Source organism: Nematolebias whitei, chromosome 13, assembly GCF_014905685.2.
Source record: "Nematolebias whitei isolate Nwh7 chromosome 13, NemWhi1, whole genome shotgun sequence".
Classification (NCBI taxonomy): Eukaryota; Metazoa; Chordata; class Actinopteri; order Cyprinodontiformes; family Rivulidae; genus Nematolebias; species Nematolebias whitei.
Window position 1 is genome coordinate 16,384,825 of NC_056510.1, and position 15,580 is coordinate 16,400,404.

General features: G+C 38.2%; 2 protein-coding genes across 2 annotated transcripts in view; both read left to right on the forward strand.

Annotated features, from left to right (window-relative positions):
* Positions 1–13,592, forward strand: part of map2 (microtubule-associated protein 2) — a 96,735-nt gene extending 83,143 nt beyond the window's left edge. The window contains exons 16-19 of the mRNA XM_037686137.1: positions 3,115–3,207; positions 9,047–9,128; positions 11,622–11,734; positions 13,335–13,592. Coding sequence (XP_037542065.1) covers positions 3,115–3,207; positions 9,047–9,128; positions 11,622–11,734; positions 13,335–13,556 — 510 coding nt within the window. The 3' untranslated portion in view covers positions 13,557–13,592. The remainder of the gene's footprint in view (positions 1–3,114; positions 3,208–9,046; positions 9,129–11,621; positions 11,735–13,334) is intronic.
* A 58-nt stretch (positions 13,593–13,650) lies between these two features.
* The window catches only part of cps1 (carbamoyl-phosphate synthase 1, mitochondrial), an 80,995-nt gene continuing 79,065 nt past the window's right edge, over positions 13,651–15,580 (forward strand). The window contains 1 exon segment of the mRNA XM_037686138.1: positions 13,651–13,720. Coding sequence (XP_037542066.1) covers positions 13,651–13,720 — 70 coding nt within the window.

A 15,580-nucleotide genomic window follows, 5' to 3' on the forward strand; every position in this document is an offset into this window, starting at 1 on the left:
CATTCAACCTTTATTTATACAGATTAATCCCATTGAGCCTTGGGGACTCATTTACAAGAGAGACCTCATTTTAACAGAGTGATGACAACAGTGGACAACAAACACAATAACAATCAATCATAAAGGATGCGAACAAATTGAGAATAACAAGTGAAAATAATGTGGTATTAATATATTTTGTAAAAAAAAAAAGCTAGGTTGTAAGGTAATGTAGAAAACTAAAAACAGGAACATGTCTGCATAGTTTTTTCCCCAGGAACTTAGCAGATGTTTGAAACCACTTAGAGAGGTCAAGGCTGATAGTTTCAGATATTTTTGCATGATATTCCAGAAAACAGGAGTGGAGTAGGAAAAAGCCCCTTTACCTAGTCAGTCCTCACAGAGGGAACACTGCATGTAAAAATGTCCTGAGAGCACACATTGTAGTAAGCCTTTATTTATTTTATTTTTAAACATGCCATGCCGATTGTGCAGCTCATCCATCAATCAGCCAGTTGTGTGTCATGTCCAATCTTACTTTGAAAAACCGCAATAGAGCGAGCGAGTCCGCGATAAACAAACTGCGAAGTAGCAAGGAAGTACTGTAAACCCTTTCTTTCTTACTTGATTCTGAACTTTTTAGTATTTATTTAAACAATTACTAATTTCTTTCTATAATCTAAGTTTGAAAATGGCCAAGATTACATCAAAAGTAAAATCAACATTAGAAATTAACAGCTGGTAGCAATATTGCAACTAGGCTAGAAACTTTTGATTCCATCCAACAACTTGCATTGCCAAAAATCCCAGAAGATCATAGCCTCATGTTGTAAATAACAGCCATACTTGTACTTTTATTTTTAAATTTTGGATTTGGAAATATTACATTGAAAAGAAACAACAAAGTCCATGCTCAATAATCCAGGTATACAATCCAACATTGTTCAGTCAGGTCATCTGGACAGTTTCTTTTTTTGCGCTGAAACGTTTCACCTTCGGTCCGGAAGGATTCGTCAGTCAAGGAAACGCACAACACAAAACTGATTCTTCCCCCAACAGCTTACTCTAAAGTGGAACAAACCAGTTCTGTTGGTGCTAAGATGGCCTCAAGACCATCTTACCTGGTTGTACCTGGATTATTGAGCATGGGCTTTGGTGTTTTGAACCATTTGGCATGGCTGCCTAAGAGGAGTTAACTAGGGAGAGGGCATGCCCCAGAAACCATCTTATCACCAGCAAACTGTCTTTTTCCACAATTGGAGTTGGTGCTTGTGGGACTCCAGTTTGTTTGTGGCTCCTTGGACTGAATACGTCCTTTGGATGAAGGACGAAATGTCTCAGGAAAAACAAAACAAAACAAGAAACTGTCCAGATGACCTGACTGAACATTGTTCAACTCTAACCATTGTTTACCCCTTTTCAGAATTCCCTGATAGTATTATTGTATTTGGTTAGAATCTTAATATTCACGTATGAGGTCTACCTTGTGCATGGATGCTTTATTTTACAGCTCATAGACTAGCAAGGAATGATTTACTGACAACTTTCGACTCTGCTTCTGTTCCTTTGCCCAGAAAATGTCAGTGATTTTCATTTCCACTTGTGCTGTTAGTTTGTTTCACATGCCAGAGAGTGTGAACAATCTTGACAAAAAAAAAGTCTGATTTGACTCAAAACTCTTTTCTAAAGTAAGTAAAATTCTTTCATCCAACAAACAACAAGTTTTTTCCTACATTATGAACTGCGTGTTGTAATAAGCAATGATACAAACTGGAACAACATCATCTACTTTGTCCTTCACAGTTACGGTTCCCAGCAAAGTGTCCTTACAAATGTTTAAACCTATTCATTTTACAAATTATTCATTTGAACTGTAGCCGTTCCTCACAATAAATAAGAAAGTCTCATAAACTAAAAATAACTGCAATAAAAATTATTCAAAACAAGAACATTTCACTTTAAAAATGTTGACATGCTTTGGTTTTACATTACTTCAGACCACTGGAAAAATACTTAGCAGTTAGAAGTAGGTGGTGTTTTTGACCTTAGTCTGTTTATCTTTATGCAACAAGACCTGAGTTTATGCCTCAATCAGTTCATTAAATTGTAAGGTGTTTCACTTTTCTGCTTGGCTATTATTTGGGATTGAAAAGGTTTAGGTGATGGTACCTTACCATTATCTGGTAATAGTATGTTGGATGTAACTGGGACCCTGTGTACACAATTTTGTTCCACCTCATGTACCAGATGTGATGTGAATGACAATTAAAGAACCTTGACCTTGACCTCTGGGTTTACATATGAAAAAGATAATGGTTTCAGTTTGATCAAAATCAAACAAAAACGCCCCCAAACAGTAAAGTACATAGTTGTTAAAGGTTTTCATTTATAATTTACGTTTCCTGCACAGTGTGCAAAATGATTTAGAGCTTAGGTAATGATCCAGTAGCCGTGAATGTTCAACTAAATATGTGTTTTTTTTTATTGTGAATATATTGTTCCAGGTTTGCTTTATCCTCTTCTTACTTGCTGTATTTTGTTTTCTTCCTGCAGCGACTAAGACTCATTCATCACCATCACAGCACACTCACATATGTTATCATCATTACACCCTAAACTTATGGTTTCTTATAATTTGCATATATTTGTATTTTGACGCTCATCTGGAAAACTTGCCTTCTGGTGTCCCATACGGGAATTTGAAAAATCAAAATCAAAAATCCTCCAGAAAACCAAATAACTGCTGAACATTTGTGCAACTAAAGTCTTATATTTTTCAGAAAATATCCATGTGGGTATGACAGGCTCAACATTTGTCTGTAACTTAATGGATTCCACTCTTACAAAACATTTTGTATTTTAGACTAGATTGTTAAAGGAGAGTGCTGAGGAGACATCAGATGTTTTGACAGGCTAATGCAGGGTCTAACTTCGTGCTTCTGGGCATGCAGCATTATACATTTGTCTTGCTTGTTATATTCACAGAATAATGTGTGTCTGGGGCAGCAGGATAACTGAAACACTCTTATTTGAAGGTTGAAACATTAAAATAACGGGACGATGCAAACTGCTTACAGGGCTTGACAGAACCCCTGCAAATTCTCCCGTCCTCATTCCTTACCTCCGCCCCTGCAGGTGCTCATCCCGAGTGTTAAATTGGACTACACCCATGTTAAATCTAGGTGTGGGTCCTTGGACAGGCGGGGCTACTCAGCAGGAGGTGGAAACGTGAGTCTTGTCCTGCGAATCCATTATTTCAGTGTTGATGTCGTTGTTATTTATGTGTTATGTTTTTGCAGTGGTACTATTAGTGTCCCCCTGTCATCTATAGTACCCCAGTTGATTAAGTGACTCGTTTGTGCAATTAGTCAACATGTTTTTTTTTTTTTTATCAGCATGTTGTAGTAGTGGTTTTGACTCTGCACATGTCGATAGTAAAAGTTGGCACATTGTTATGCAGAATTTGCCAACAATGTGAAAGATTCAACTTTTGTGGAAGTTCAAGTTCTAACGCTATATAAATTATTGTGTTTCGGTAGTAAATGACTATCATAATTTTCACTGTATAAGTCACTTTTTTCCCATAAATTAGCATGCCTGTGACTTATACAGCAAAGCAACATATTTGTTTTTTCCCCATTTTTATAACCCAATTTTTGGCTGCAATCTGACAATTTCATTCATTCTGACATGGAAAATATTGAACACAACCTTTTTCAGCCACTAGAGGGCCTTCGACTACTTTGGCAAGCCAAATGTCTCATTAATAGGTAAAAGTGGCTATTAATGAGACTCTTGGCTTGCCATATAGAGCCATCTTTATCTCGCTCCAGAACTCCTGGAGCAAACGTCAAATCAGCTGCATTTCTTTGCGCCGCCCATGCGAAATGCAGCTGATTTGACCATTAAAGTGCATTTATTAAGGAAAAGTTAAACTGAGACACACCTTTACTATAATGTAGAGCAAACAAATAATTGTTTTAAGTGTTAATTTTGTTAAATTCTTATTAAAGTCCTCCCATGCACACTCCCGTGGCCGTCATTTGGCAGCCAATCGATTTTTGACACAACACCAGCTCACATTTCCAGGTGGTCAGCGGTGACAACATAACAAAGGCAACGTGTTAGCGGTGATGAATAATAGATGTGACTTATACAGCGAAGTGACACATTTATGTTTTTTTCCACTTTATTAGACATATTTGGACTGATGTGACTTGTACGGCGGTGCGATGTGTACGGTGGCAAATACGGTAAATGTACCGTGCTGCAAAGAGATGCCCATGAAAGAAACAACCATTTTTAATCAAATGCTACTATGTAATGTTAATTTCAAAATTACATTTTGTACAGTATATTTCCTGCCACATTATAACTTGTCAGTACCTCAATTAATCCAACCTGTCAGTGTTCTGGAAATTCCGGTGCTCAAGAGACAATATTTTAAGATTCAAGACATCACATATTTTACTAGAAGATGTATACATTTTTAGTATTAATGCACAGTTAAAAGTCAGATTATCTAAAACAATATAAGGCAAATCTACTAGATTGTATTTCATTTTAAGCAAACCTCTTCTCAGTATGTTTTATTCACAGCACGTAGCACTCTGCTTGAAGCACTTAAATCTAATTGCAGTGATCTGAAGGCAGCAGATATAGTGTGTACTCCATCTGCAGTTTCTGATTTAGGTGATGCACATGTCAATGCACCATTACACAAGCCTAATAACAATGAAACAATTAAAACCTGTCTCCAGAGTTTATAGCACTCCTCATCTCTCTGTTTGATCCAATCAAATTGTGAATCTGAAATCACCAGGTTACCTGGGGAACGGTTGTGTTAAAATATCTCCGCAAAAAATGTACCTGCAATGTATTTGGCAAAAACACATATTAGCCTCTCATAACTGTGTTACATGTAATCACTGTGTGATTAGAAATTTAGCTTTGCACAGTTGGGAAAACAGCAATATATTCACATTACTTGCTGCTGTTGTATCCTTGACACTGTAAATTGTTAATATGTTCATTTTTACAGTAGCATGCAGCAGCAGTGAAAATTACTGTGATTTTTGGTGACTGGAAGATAAAATAAACTGATTGTCAGACAACGTTGCAGTAAATGTTTCTTTAAAATAGTTTTAGAGTAAAGAAGAACACATTTTAAAGCATATCATGGTTTAATCTGCTCAATGTATTGTGCCCACTATGCATATTCTAAACGCATAACCAAAAGGTGAACATCTGATAACTGTTCATAACAAAGAACAAACGGCTAAAATGCAGTCTGGTCACTTTAAATCAGACAAAATGCTGCATAATATAGAAAAAAAACCTATAAGAACCAAAGAGAGTGGGTGAGATGAAAGGTAATGGATGCGTGAGAGGAGTTTATAGTGTTACTGTCATGTAACAAGTTGCTGTGTTGTTAAATGTGTTTCATTTTATTTGTGCAATTTTGTTTTACTATCCTAACATTCAGCATTCAGTTCTTTATTTAAAGCAATGTAGGTTTTAAGTAACAGATTGCACTCTATACTGAGTAGACTCTTGTTTATAGCTTATAGCTGTTACTAAAGGAGCATGGTTTAAATGTTGCTTTGCTGTCAAATATTAAGTACTAAATTTATACATGGTGGCATGTTAAAGTAAAGATAACCATGCCAAGAACAATGTTCAATCAGGACATCTGAACGTTTTCTTTTTTTTTTTTTTTTTTTGTGCTGAGATGTTTAATCCTTTATCCAAAGGACTTCCTCAATCTGAGAAGCCAGCAAACAAAACTGATTCCCACAAACAGCATACTCCATCCATCCATCCATCCATTTTCTTCCACTTATCCGGGATCGGGTCACGGGGGTAGCAGCCAAAGTAGGGAGGCCCAGACTTCCCTCTCCCCAGCCACTTGGGCCAGCTACTCCACGGGAATCCCAAGGTACTCACAGGCCAGCAGAGAAGCATAGTCCCTCCAGTGTGTCCTGGGTCTTCCTCTGGGTCTCCTCCCGGTGGGACGTGCCCGGAATACCTCGCCAGGGAGGCATCCAGGAGGCATCCTAACCAGATGCCGGAGCCACCTCAACTGGCTCCTCTTGATGTGGAGAAGCAGCGGCTCTACTCTGAGTCCCTCCCAGATGACCGAGCTTCTTCTCCTATCTCTAAGGGACACGCTGCAGCAAAAACTCATTTCGCTCGCCTGTATCCGTGATCTTGTTCTTTCGGTCACAACCCAAAGCTCGTGACCATAGATGAGGGTAGGAACATAGATCGACCACTACATTGAGAGCTTCACCTTTTGACTCAGCTTTCTCTTCACCACGACAGACCGGTACTGCGCCCGCTTCTCTGCCGATGCTGCACCTATCCGCCTATCGATCTCACGCTCCATTTTTCCCTCATTCGTGAACAAGATCCCAAGATACTTAAACTCCTCCATTTGGGGCAGGACCTCCTCCCCGACCTGGAGAGGGCACTCTACCCTTTTCCGGCTCAAGACCATGGCCTCTGATTTAGAGGAACTGATCCTCATCCCAGCCGCGTAACACTCGGCTGCAAACTACTCCAGCAAAAGCTGTAGAGCATGACCTAATGAAGCCAACAGGACCACATCATCTGCAAAAAACAGAGAAGTGATCCTAAGGCCACCAAAATGGATCCCCTCAACACCTTGGTTGGCTGTGCCTAGAAATTCTGTCCATAAAAGTTATGAACAGAATCTGTGACAAAGGACAACCTTGGCGGAGTCCAACTATCACTGGGAACGAGCTTGACTCACTACTGGCAACGCAGACCAAGCTCTCACACCACTCGTACAGGGACCTAACAGCCCGTATCAAAGTGCTTGGTACCCCATACTCCCGGAGTACCCTCCACAGGGCTCCCCAAGGGACGTGGTCGAACACCTTCTCCAAGTCCACAAAGCACATGTAGACTGGTTGGGCAAACTCCCACACACCCTCCAGGACACTGCTGAGGGTGTACTCCAAAGTGGGGAAAAAAAACAATTTGCTGTGCTAAGATGGCCTCTGGGGCCCGCCCTCTTCCCCGTAAACTCCTCTGAGACAGTCATGCCAAAGTGGTTCAAAACATCAAAGTTCATGACCACAAGTCTTGAACCACTTTGGCATGGCTGTCTCAGAGGAGATGACAGGGAAGAGGGTGGGCCCCAGAGAGGGCGAGTGCCAGAGGTCATCTTAGCACTAGCAAACTGTTTTTTTCACTATGGAGTATGTTGTTTGTGGGAATCAGTTTTGTTTGTTGGCTTCTCAGATTGAGGAAGACCTTTGGATGAAGGATGAAACATATCAGCAAAAAAAAAAAAAAAAAGAAACCATCCAGTTGACTTGGATGAACATTGCTTGATTTTATACCTGGCTTATTGAGCATGGACTTTGGTGCATACTTAAAACAGATCTCAGCTTCTGGGAGACACTGTTGTTAAAGAAATGTGCCAAAATCTTTACTGAGGTTTGTCGTGACAAAAGCAGTAAGTGAAACTGAAAACAAGCAACAGAAACAGGACACATTTTGTCTTTTTATTATTTAGCAAACCTTGTGAGTTGAGACACGTTCACAACATTTGATGGTCAGATGGTGTCCAATAGAATAGAGTAAGATATAGACACTTTAAAGAAACAGTAACAAATGCTTATTAGTGCATAGGTGAAAACTTAAGGCATCAAACAACATCACAGGACCAGTTTAAGCCTGAGAACATGTAAACAGTTGCATATGTGAATACAGAAGACCTTATCTTCAGATTATTATAAAGAAAGGTCATCAGACCTTATCATCCATGACGATGTCCATTAACAGTGATTACACTCTAGCTCTCTTTTTGGCTCTTGCTGCATATGTTTAGTATCCATCCATCCATTATCTTTACCCGTTTATTCCATTTTGGGTCACGGGGGTCGCTGGTGCCATGTCCAGCAATCACTGTGCGAGGGGCGGGGTAGACCCTGGACAGGTCGCAAGTCCATCACAGGGCCGCATAGATACAAACGAGACAAACAACCATTCACTCTCTCACTCACACCTAGGGACAATTTAGAGTTACCAATCAGCCTAACATGCATGTTTTTGGTCTGTGGGAGGAAACCGGAGTACCCGGAGAAAACCCACGCATGCACGGAGAGAACATGCAAACTCCACCCAGAAGGCACCTGGACCGGGGTTTGAACCAGGGACCTGTTCGCTGAGAGGCAGCAGTTCTACCAGTTGCGCCACCATGCTGCCCTCATATGTTTAGTAGTACAAGTTAATTTGTGGACTTCATCTGTGAACAGCCTGGTAAACATACACATTTTCTTCATTGCACAAGGTAAAAGAGACATATTTGTAGACACATTGTGTGTTTTACCTGATTCACGTCTTTATTGTTCAGTGTTTCACTTTTTTTACATGTTTATTACCCTTTAAAGGTGAAAAAAGAACAAATCATTGTTATTGAATGACCAACTACATCAGCAACCTCAGACTCATCCTGGTGATTCATTTCAGGATGTCCTCTTTCTCTCCTTATTCATCGTGCCATGTCAAAAGCTTTATACCTCCTCTCTATTCGCTGTCTCATCTGTTCACTCCTTTCACATTTCTTAGTAAATTTCTCTTTGGGTCCCTCTCCAGTGTCATATATTTCCACATCTTTGTGCCTTTTTTATGCCTGTGGCTGCTTTCAAATGTGTATTATGTCTATTTTACCAGCTTGTTCGTCTCAGTGTACCCCCCATGTTTGTTGAATGTGCTGAAACATTTTGAAGAAATACAGCTGTTATAGCTGTCACTTTTCTTTCAAATGCAACACAGGGACCGTTATAAAGTAGTTACTGGTGTTCTGATTTTTAGACATCATTTGGTATTGCTGTTCTGAAAAAAATACATTTAACTTCTAGCTTATACTAGTGTTTAACACAGACAGTTAGTTAAACAATATAGCTCTCACTATGTTTCCAAAGTTTAAAAAAGGAAACTGAATTTTAAAACTGAGCACAGTCTGACATCAGCTGCAACTCTGCAATGGTCTTTGAGCTCTGACCTCATCATTTCCTAACTTTGCTTCTTCCAGGTGCAAATCCAGAACAAGAAGATTGACTTGAGCCATGTGACTTCCAAATGTGGTTCTCTAGACAACATCCATCATCGTCCAGGTATAAAGTTCAGCACAAAGAGGATAATACTGAGGTGGCAGTGATGGCATTTGACCTTCAGGCTATGCACTGGACAGCTACATAAATGTGTATGAGGCTGGGAAAGCTGTAAACCCATTTAGCTAGTTGATGACACCTGCTCAAAATCCATACTGGAGAAAGAAAAAAAAAAAACCCTATATATATTATGACACAGCCAGAGGTGGGTAAGATGTGTAGAAGGCAGCATTTCCATAAACTATTTACTGTTTTAGCTGAATAAATAAATAAAATACATGATACTAAACAGAAAAAACACAAACAATGCTGGAAAAAATTGCCTATTTGATTTTTTTCTTCCCAACTTGAATTTTCAAATAAATACTAGATTTTTAATGAATCTACTGAAATAACAAACTCTTGTTAAAGGGAATACATAAGGGCAGGACAAATTTTACATTATTATGACACAATGATAATCGTGCATTTGCTTGTTGTTTTGTTTGATTTATTCACAAGATTTTTATGTTTTTGTGAATGGAAATATATTGGAAAGCTAGAAAATTGATTAAAGCATGTCTAATAATATATTTTTGATATAAATATTGTTATAAATGTGAACAAAACTCTCTGTGAAGACCTGCAGAATTTAGGTAACTGTTAAATAAATAAAAAAAAGTCTGCTGTGCGTTTGTTATAGAAGAATACATTTTTTTTTTTATTTAAGTAAAGCAAAACCCCTCATGAAAACTGATCAAAATAAAATAATTCCAATATTAGCGTTCTAAAGTTATTAATGCATACAATTTGTATATAGCAGTATTTTTGGGGAAATATCAACACTAATATATTTTTTTATTAATTAGAATTAGACTATTTTTTATTTGCAATAAAAATAAATAAATAATACAAAAATGTTGAACAATTTGCAAATGTTTATTATTGCATCAATCCCCCACCCCCACCCCCATCAGACATTGGATGCTCATTTGTTTCAAATCAAGTGATGAATTTAATTAGAAAATTTATGTGAATCCCTTCAATAATCAGTCAATCACATTAAGCTTTCACACCCTTCAATGTCCCGGAGAGCTGAAAGAACAACAGTCGAACTGAGCTGTGAACTGTGTTCGGACTGACGGCTCGATTGATTGGTCCCCAGGTGGCCGGCTGTGGGAGGTGTTTTTTCCTGGCAACATTGCTGCAGTTTGTGCCTTTCTACCTTTAGAGTGTAAACTGTGTGAGACAAAAAGTTAAAAACTGGTTAGAAATAAATCTGAACTGCATTAACCCAAACCCGTTCCAGTTAACTACATTAAACCAGGGGTTCTTAAACTTTTTGGGTTCAGGGACCCCCTACAGGGGAGAAAAAGTTTCAGGGAGCCCCTCATAACTCTCATGTTTATCAAATAATTTTCTTCAGTTTGTCTCTTTAATCCAATGGAAATATTTATGTAACATAAATACTTAAGACCTGTTCTTTAATAGTGTTAATACAGTTTTTATACTTTTAAGCATGGGATATTTTTCATTCAAGACCCAATTAACAACATTTTTAATTTCAACTTCCAAAAATAACAATTTTGATAAAATTACCAGTATCAAAAAACACTTTAAAACTTAACCTATTCACTTTATGATTATAATAAATGTATTGCCACTTCAAATTATTACAGAAAACTGAACAGAATAATAACAGCAGTAGTCAAACCAAGTCACAGGGCTTAATTTATAAACCAATCGATACTGTAACACGAATAGTCAGCGGGGGTGCAGAGGGTCCTCCCCCAGAAAAAATATGAATAAAGTAGATATGATTTTCTGCATTTTAGTGTATTTTAACAGGTTGTTAAACATTTACGTGCTTGTAAAAAAATAAAAATAAAAATATAAATATAAATAAATAAATAAATATATATATTTATATAGAATTTTTTTCTTTTGGCGGACCCCCAAGTACCGGCTTGCGGACTCCTGGGGGTCCAGGGACCTCAATTTCACAACAAGTACATTAAATAAAACTGCATTCACAGTTCTGTCTACATAAAGATCACATTTACATTTCAGGTCTCTCTTGTAAATGAGTCCTCGAGGCTCAATGGGATTTACCTGTATAAATAAAGGTTGATTGATTTAATTTAATATTTTTGTCAGAATTGGTATTTTTAAAGTATTTGCTGTTAGATACAGCTACTTTACATCGTTGTAAAACACGACTGGCTGCTGAGAGTGTTCACATGTTAAACAGATTTCAAGATTTTTTTTGTGTTTTGCTTTAAAACATGAAATCCAATTACTTGAACACCGCCTGTCGTGTATTTCCAGCTCCATCTACTGGTACTGTCTTGTGTATACTTCACTTTATTCACTTATTTATTTCTACTTCTTTTAAAACGTTTCATCACTTTCTATCTTTGAGTATCAAGTCGACGTAGGCTTTTGTTTACTTTTCAAAACTGAATAACTTTGCTGATCTCAATTTTGCCTAAAGTTTGACTCTTCTGCTTCTTGCAGGGGGCGGTAATGTGCGAATAGAGAGCGTAAAGCTGGACTTCAAAGACAAAGCGCAAGCCAAGGTGGGTTCACTGGATTATGCTCATCACATTCCTGGTGGAGGTCACATTCTGGTGAGTGTCAATCTACTGCTCTTAATCCATCACTTAGAGAAGAACACTGAGGCTTTCAAAGACTGTTCAAAGTGTCACTTTTTGAAAAGGGGCTTCTATTAAAACACTTTTTTTTCTTTTGTCAATTCAATTATTGTCAATTCTGATATATTTTAATGATCCCCAAGGGGTAATGTTCTCTATTTATTCTTTAATTGGCTTTTGTAAATATGTGAATGTTTCTGTTCAGTGCCCTGAGACAACTTCTGTTGTGACTTGGTGCTATAGAAATAAACTGAATTGAATTATTTTGGTTGATTATTTAAACATATAGTCTCAAATGGCTTTTTGTTATTGCAGTCATAATCTTTAAGTGAAACTCTAGATCTGACACGTTTAAAACTTTGTCCTACAATTTAAATACAGTAGTCCCTTGTTTATCACTGGGGTTATCCCCCACCCCACCACCACCACCACCACCACCACCAATGAAGCTGGAACTCCAGTTCTGGTCCATTTCCTTGTAAGTTCTATACAGCTCTGTGGATCCACTGAGCGCCGAAGTCGGTATGAATAAGGAATGAATTTTTTTGGATCGGATCACAAGTTTTCCTCCATTTTAGCAGAAAGCAATGGCTGGAGAGGTGCTATTGGGAATTATGGGTAGTGCACTGTTGGCTTCTGGGAAATTTAGTCATTTTGAATGGGGATACAGTGTAGGCTTTATCATTCCCCGATCTAGTTATGGAAGTACGATCCATAGTGTACTTCCAGGTCGGACGGATCGCCGTTGTTATGAATAAAAACTGTCTTAATTTCCTTAGAAAAGTACGTCTATCTCTGCTGATCTCCATGTAGCTAATTTACGCCACTCGTATTTCCGTTACAAATCATTGGTTAAGATGATATGCGATGCATTAGACTTGACCTACAGCCTGGGCTGAATGAGGAAAAACCCTGCAAGATACAGAATGAATTATTTCCATGGTGAAACAGCGCTGCTCAGTGGTGAAGCTGCATATCATTTTAACCATGACGTAACTATGTCAATGATTTTAACGGAAACACGAGTGGTGTATATTAGCAACATGAATATTGGCAGAGATAGAGCACATATTTTTCTAAGTAAATTAAGACAGTTCTTATTCATAAATGGAACTATACTAGTACATTTTCCTTAATCTAGCATATTCAATGGCGATCTGTGCGACCCGAAAGTATTCCTTTTAGCGCATGCGCAAATGAGCTAAACTAGGGATCGTGCTTCCGTAATGGATTGGGGAATGACAGGCTTATTAAGAGAAAACTACAAAATGGCGGCACCTGTCCGAAGTATTGTTTTTTTCATTAACTTTTTTCTGTATCCCGTACTGTCCCAGTCACGTTATATTACAATTGCCAATCGTGTGTCGTGCACAATTTTTTTTCTTTTTCTTGTGTATAGTCTTACTTTGAAAAAACGCAAAAGAGCAAGTTCTTGAAAGTCGAACCGTGAAGTAGCAAGGGACTACTGTATTATAAAAAAAGAAAAAAATAATAAGTTGTTACCTAATGGTTAGCATAGATACTGTTTTGCCAGTTGTTTCATTGTTTCTCACATCACACCACCTGCCTTTAATAGATCGAGAGCCACAGGTTGATGTTTCGCGAACATGCAAAGGCTCGGGTGGACCAGGGAGCAGGCATCATCGTCCAGTCGCCTGGTTTGTCTGGCTCGGTGTCCCCCCACCACCTCCAGGAAAGCCATCTATCATCCTCTGGAAGCATCAACATGACGGAGTCTCCCCAGTTATCAACCTTGTCTGAGGACGTCACCGCGGCCCTGGTCAAGCAGGGTTTGTGAACACTGGATCTCTAGATTGCCACTCTCTACCCTAGACTACCCTCATCTTTCCCTTTCCAAACTTTGATGCTGTCACCTGCCATCCTGAAGCAACATGGTTACTGCTGCTCCGCTAAACCACCGCCTCAAAACATCTTTATTTAAGATCCATCACTCAACTTTAGGTAGAGACTAGAATTAGGAGCTATTGTAGTTTTGGTCTTACTTATCCTGTTTGTTGTCTATTTTAACCCTAAACATGTGCTTTTAAGATTATTTCTGTGGATATTTCTTTATACTTTCTTTTAAACAATGTTGCATAGAGTAGACTAAGAGCTGGTTTTAGATTAAGTGGGATATCCACTAATAGGTGCAGACCATATATTGGTTTTGCTGGCCTTAGATCAATGTTTTAAAGAAGTCGCAGCCTTTTTCTACTTTTAAAAAGCAAATAACATGACAAGTGCACCATGCTGCACCTTTAGTTCTTGCTCAGTAAATGTGCATGGTTGCCAGAACCTTCAATCAAAACAAGCCTCCATACCACGAGTCATTATTGTCACTCAAGACATGATATATTTAACAAAAAATATAGAGACACATGTATAAAATGAAAGTTCTCTGTCACATTCCTCTAAACACATTTTAAAAGAACACAGCTATAAAATAATACTCTAAAATAGCATTTATGCAAGAACTGTGTCATGTTATGGGAAGCATGTTTGGATTCAAATATGAAAAGAGGCTCTTTTGTATTTTACCAAACTGATTTTATTAACTTATTTCCTCATTTATTGGATAAAGGTGAAAGCGTTCATGTTTTGTAGTTAATAGTTGTTTTACGGTGTAATGCTTGGTGACAATGTCCGAGACTAATTTTAGTGTTGCTAATGAATGGCATCTCAGTCCTGTCGAAGAGCCTTACTCACTTGAATCTGCTCAGCTACTAAACTCTGGAGCTCATTCCACAAACATCCGTCCCCAAAGAAAACCTTTAAGAATATCTTTTATGAAATATAGGCAGTGCTGAAATATCTCCACCAATGAAGGCTACTGTTGCACCCATCAGAGCTGCTGTTTGAGCCCGAAGGTCTAGCTTGGCCCCTGATAGTTAGCAGAAACTGCTGCTACTCTAAAATCTGTGTGTGTTTGTGTGTGTATGCATTTTGTGCAGATCTCGAGATGTTTTACGAGGATGCTACTGGAAACATTTTGTTTCAATGTTTAGGATGAAAACGATCTAGAGTACACTTTAAAAAAAAAAGCCTTAAAAAATTTAAAGACACCTTATGAAGAAACCATAACTGGTTGAAAGGACTCAGCTCTGTTATATCTGTTAGGAAAAGAAGTGTTTAGATGAAATAGTTTTGTTTTTTTTTCCCCCAGACTCCAATCGTGGTATGAATTGCCTCCTGCCCAATTACTGTAACCCCCTCAAACGCAACTGTTTGTTTGCTTCTGTGTTTTTTCTGCATCCCCCATCTCCGTGTGCCTCTCCCCCTCCTCCTGCTCCGCCCTCGCAAATCTTATCGTATTTCAAAAGTCAAGTAGATGTATGCAGTTTTTTCTCCTGTTGATATGACACCAATTACAATAACTAATGGGAATAAAAATGAGAAAAAATGTGACGCTGAACTGTTTTCTGTCTTCTTATCAAACTTAACTGGAAAAGAGATTTAACTGAACTGAAAGTACAGTTACTGGTACAGTTACTTTGTTCAACTAACTGAAGAAAGTAATGTTCTTCTAGTGCAGGGGTCTGCAACCTGCGTTCTGGAGCCACATGCGGCTCTTTGGTCCCTCCACAGTGGCTCTTTCAAGCTTTGACCAAAACTAACAAAAAACTAAATTTTATAGGATGTTATACCAACAACAAAAAATGACTTGTTTTAGCGGTTTTCCTGTCATTTCCTTTCCAAATATGTGGATACTAGTACTAATACACATAGTAAATTATACTCACTTTAACTTTATGCTTTATTTCTTCAAAGTAGGAAACTCAGTTACTCTACAATAAAAAACTAAACAAAAAAAAAATAACACAT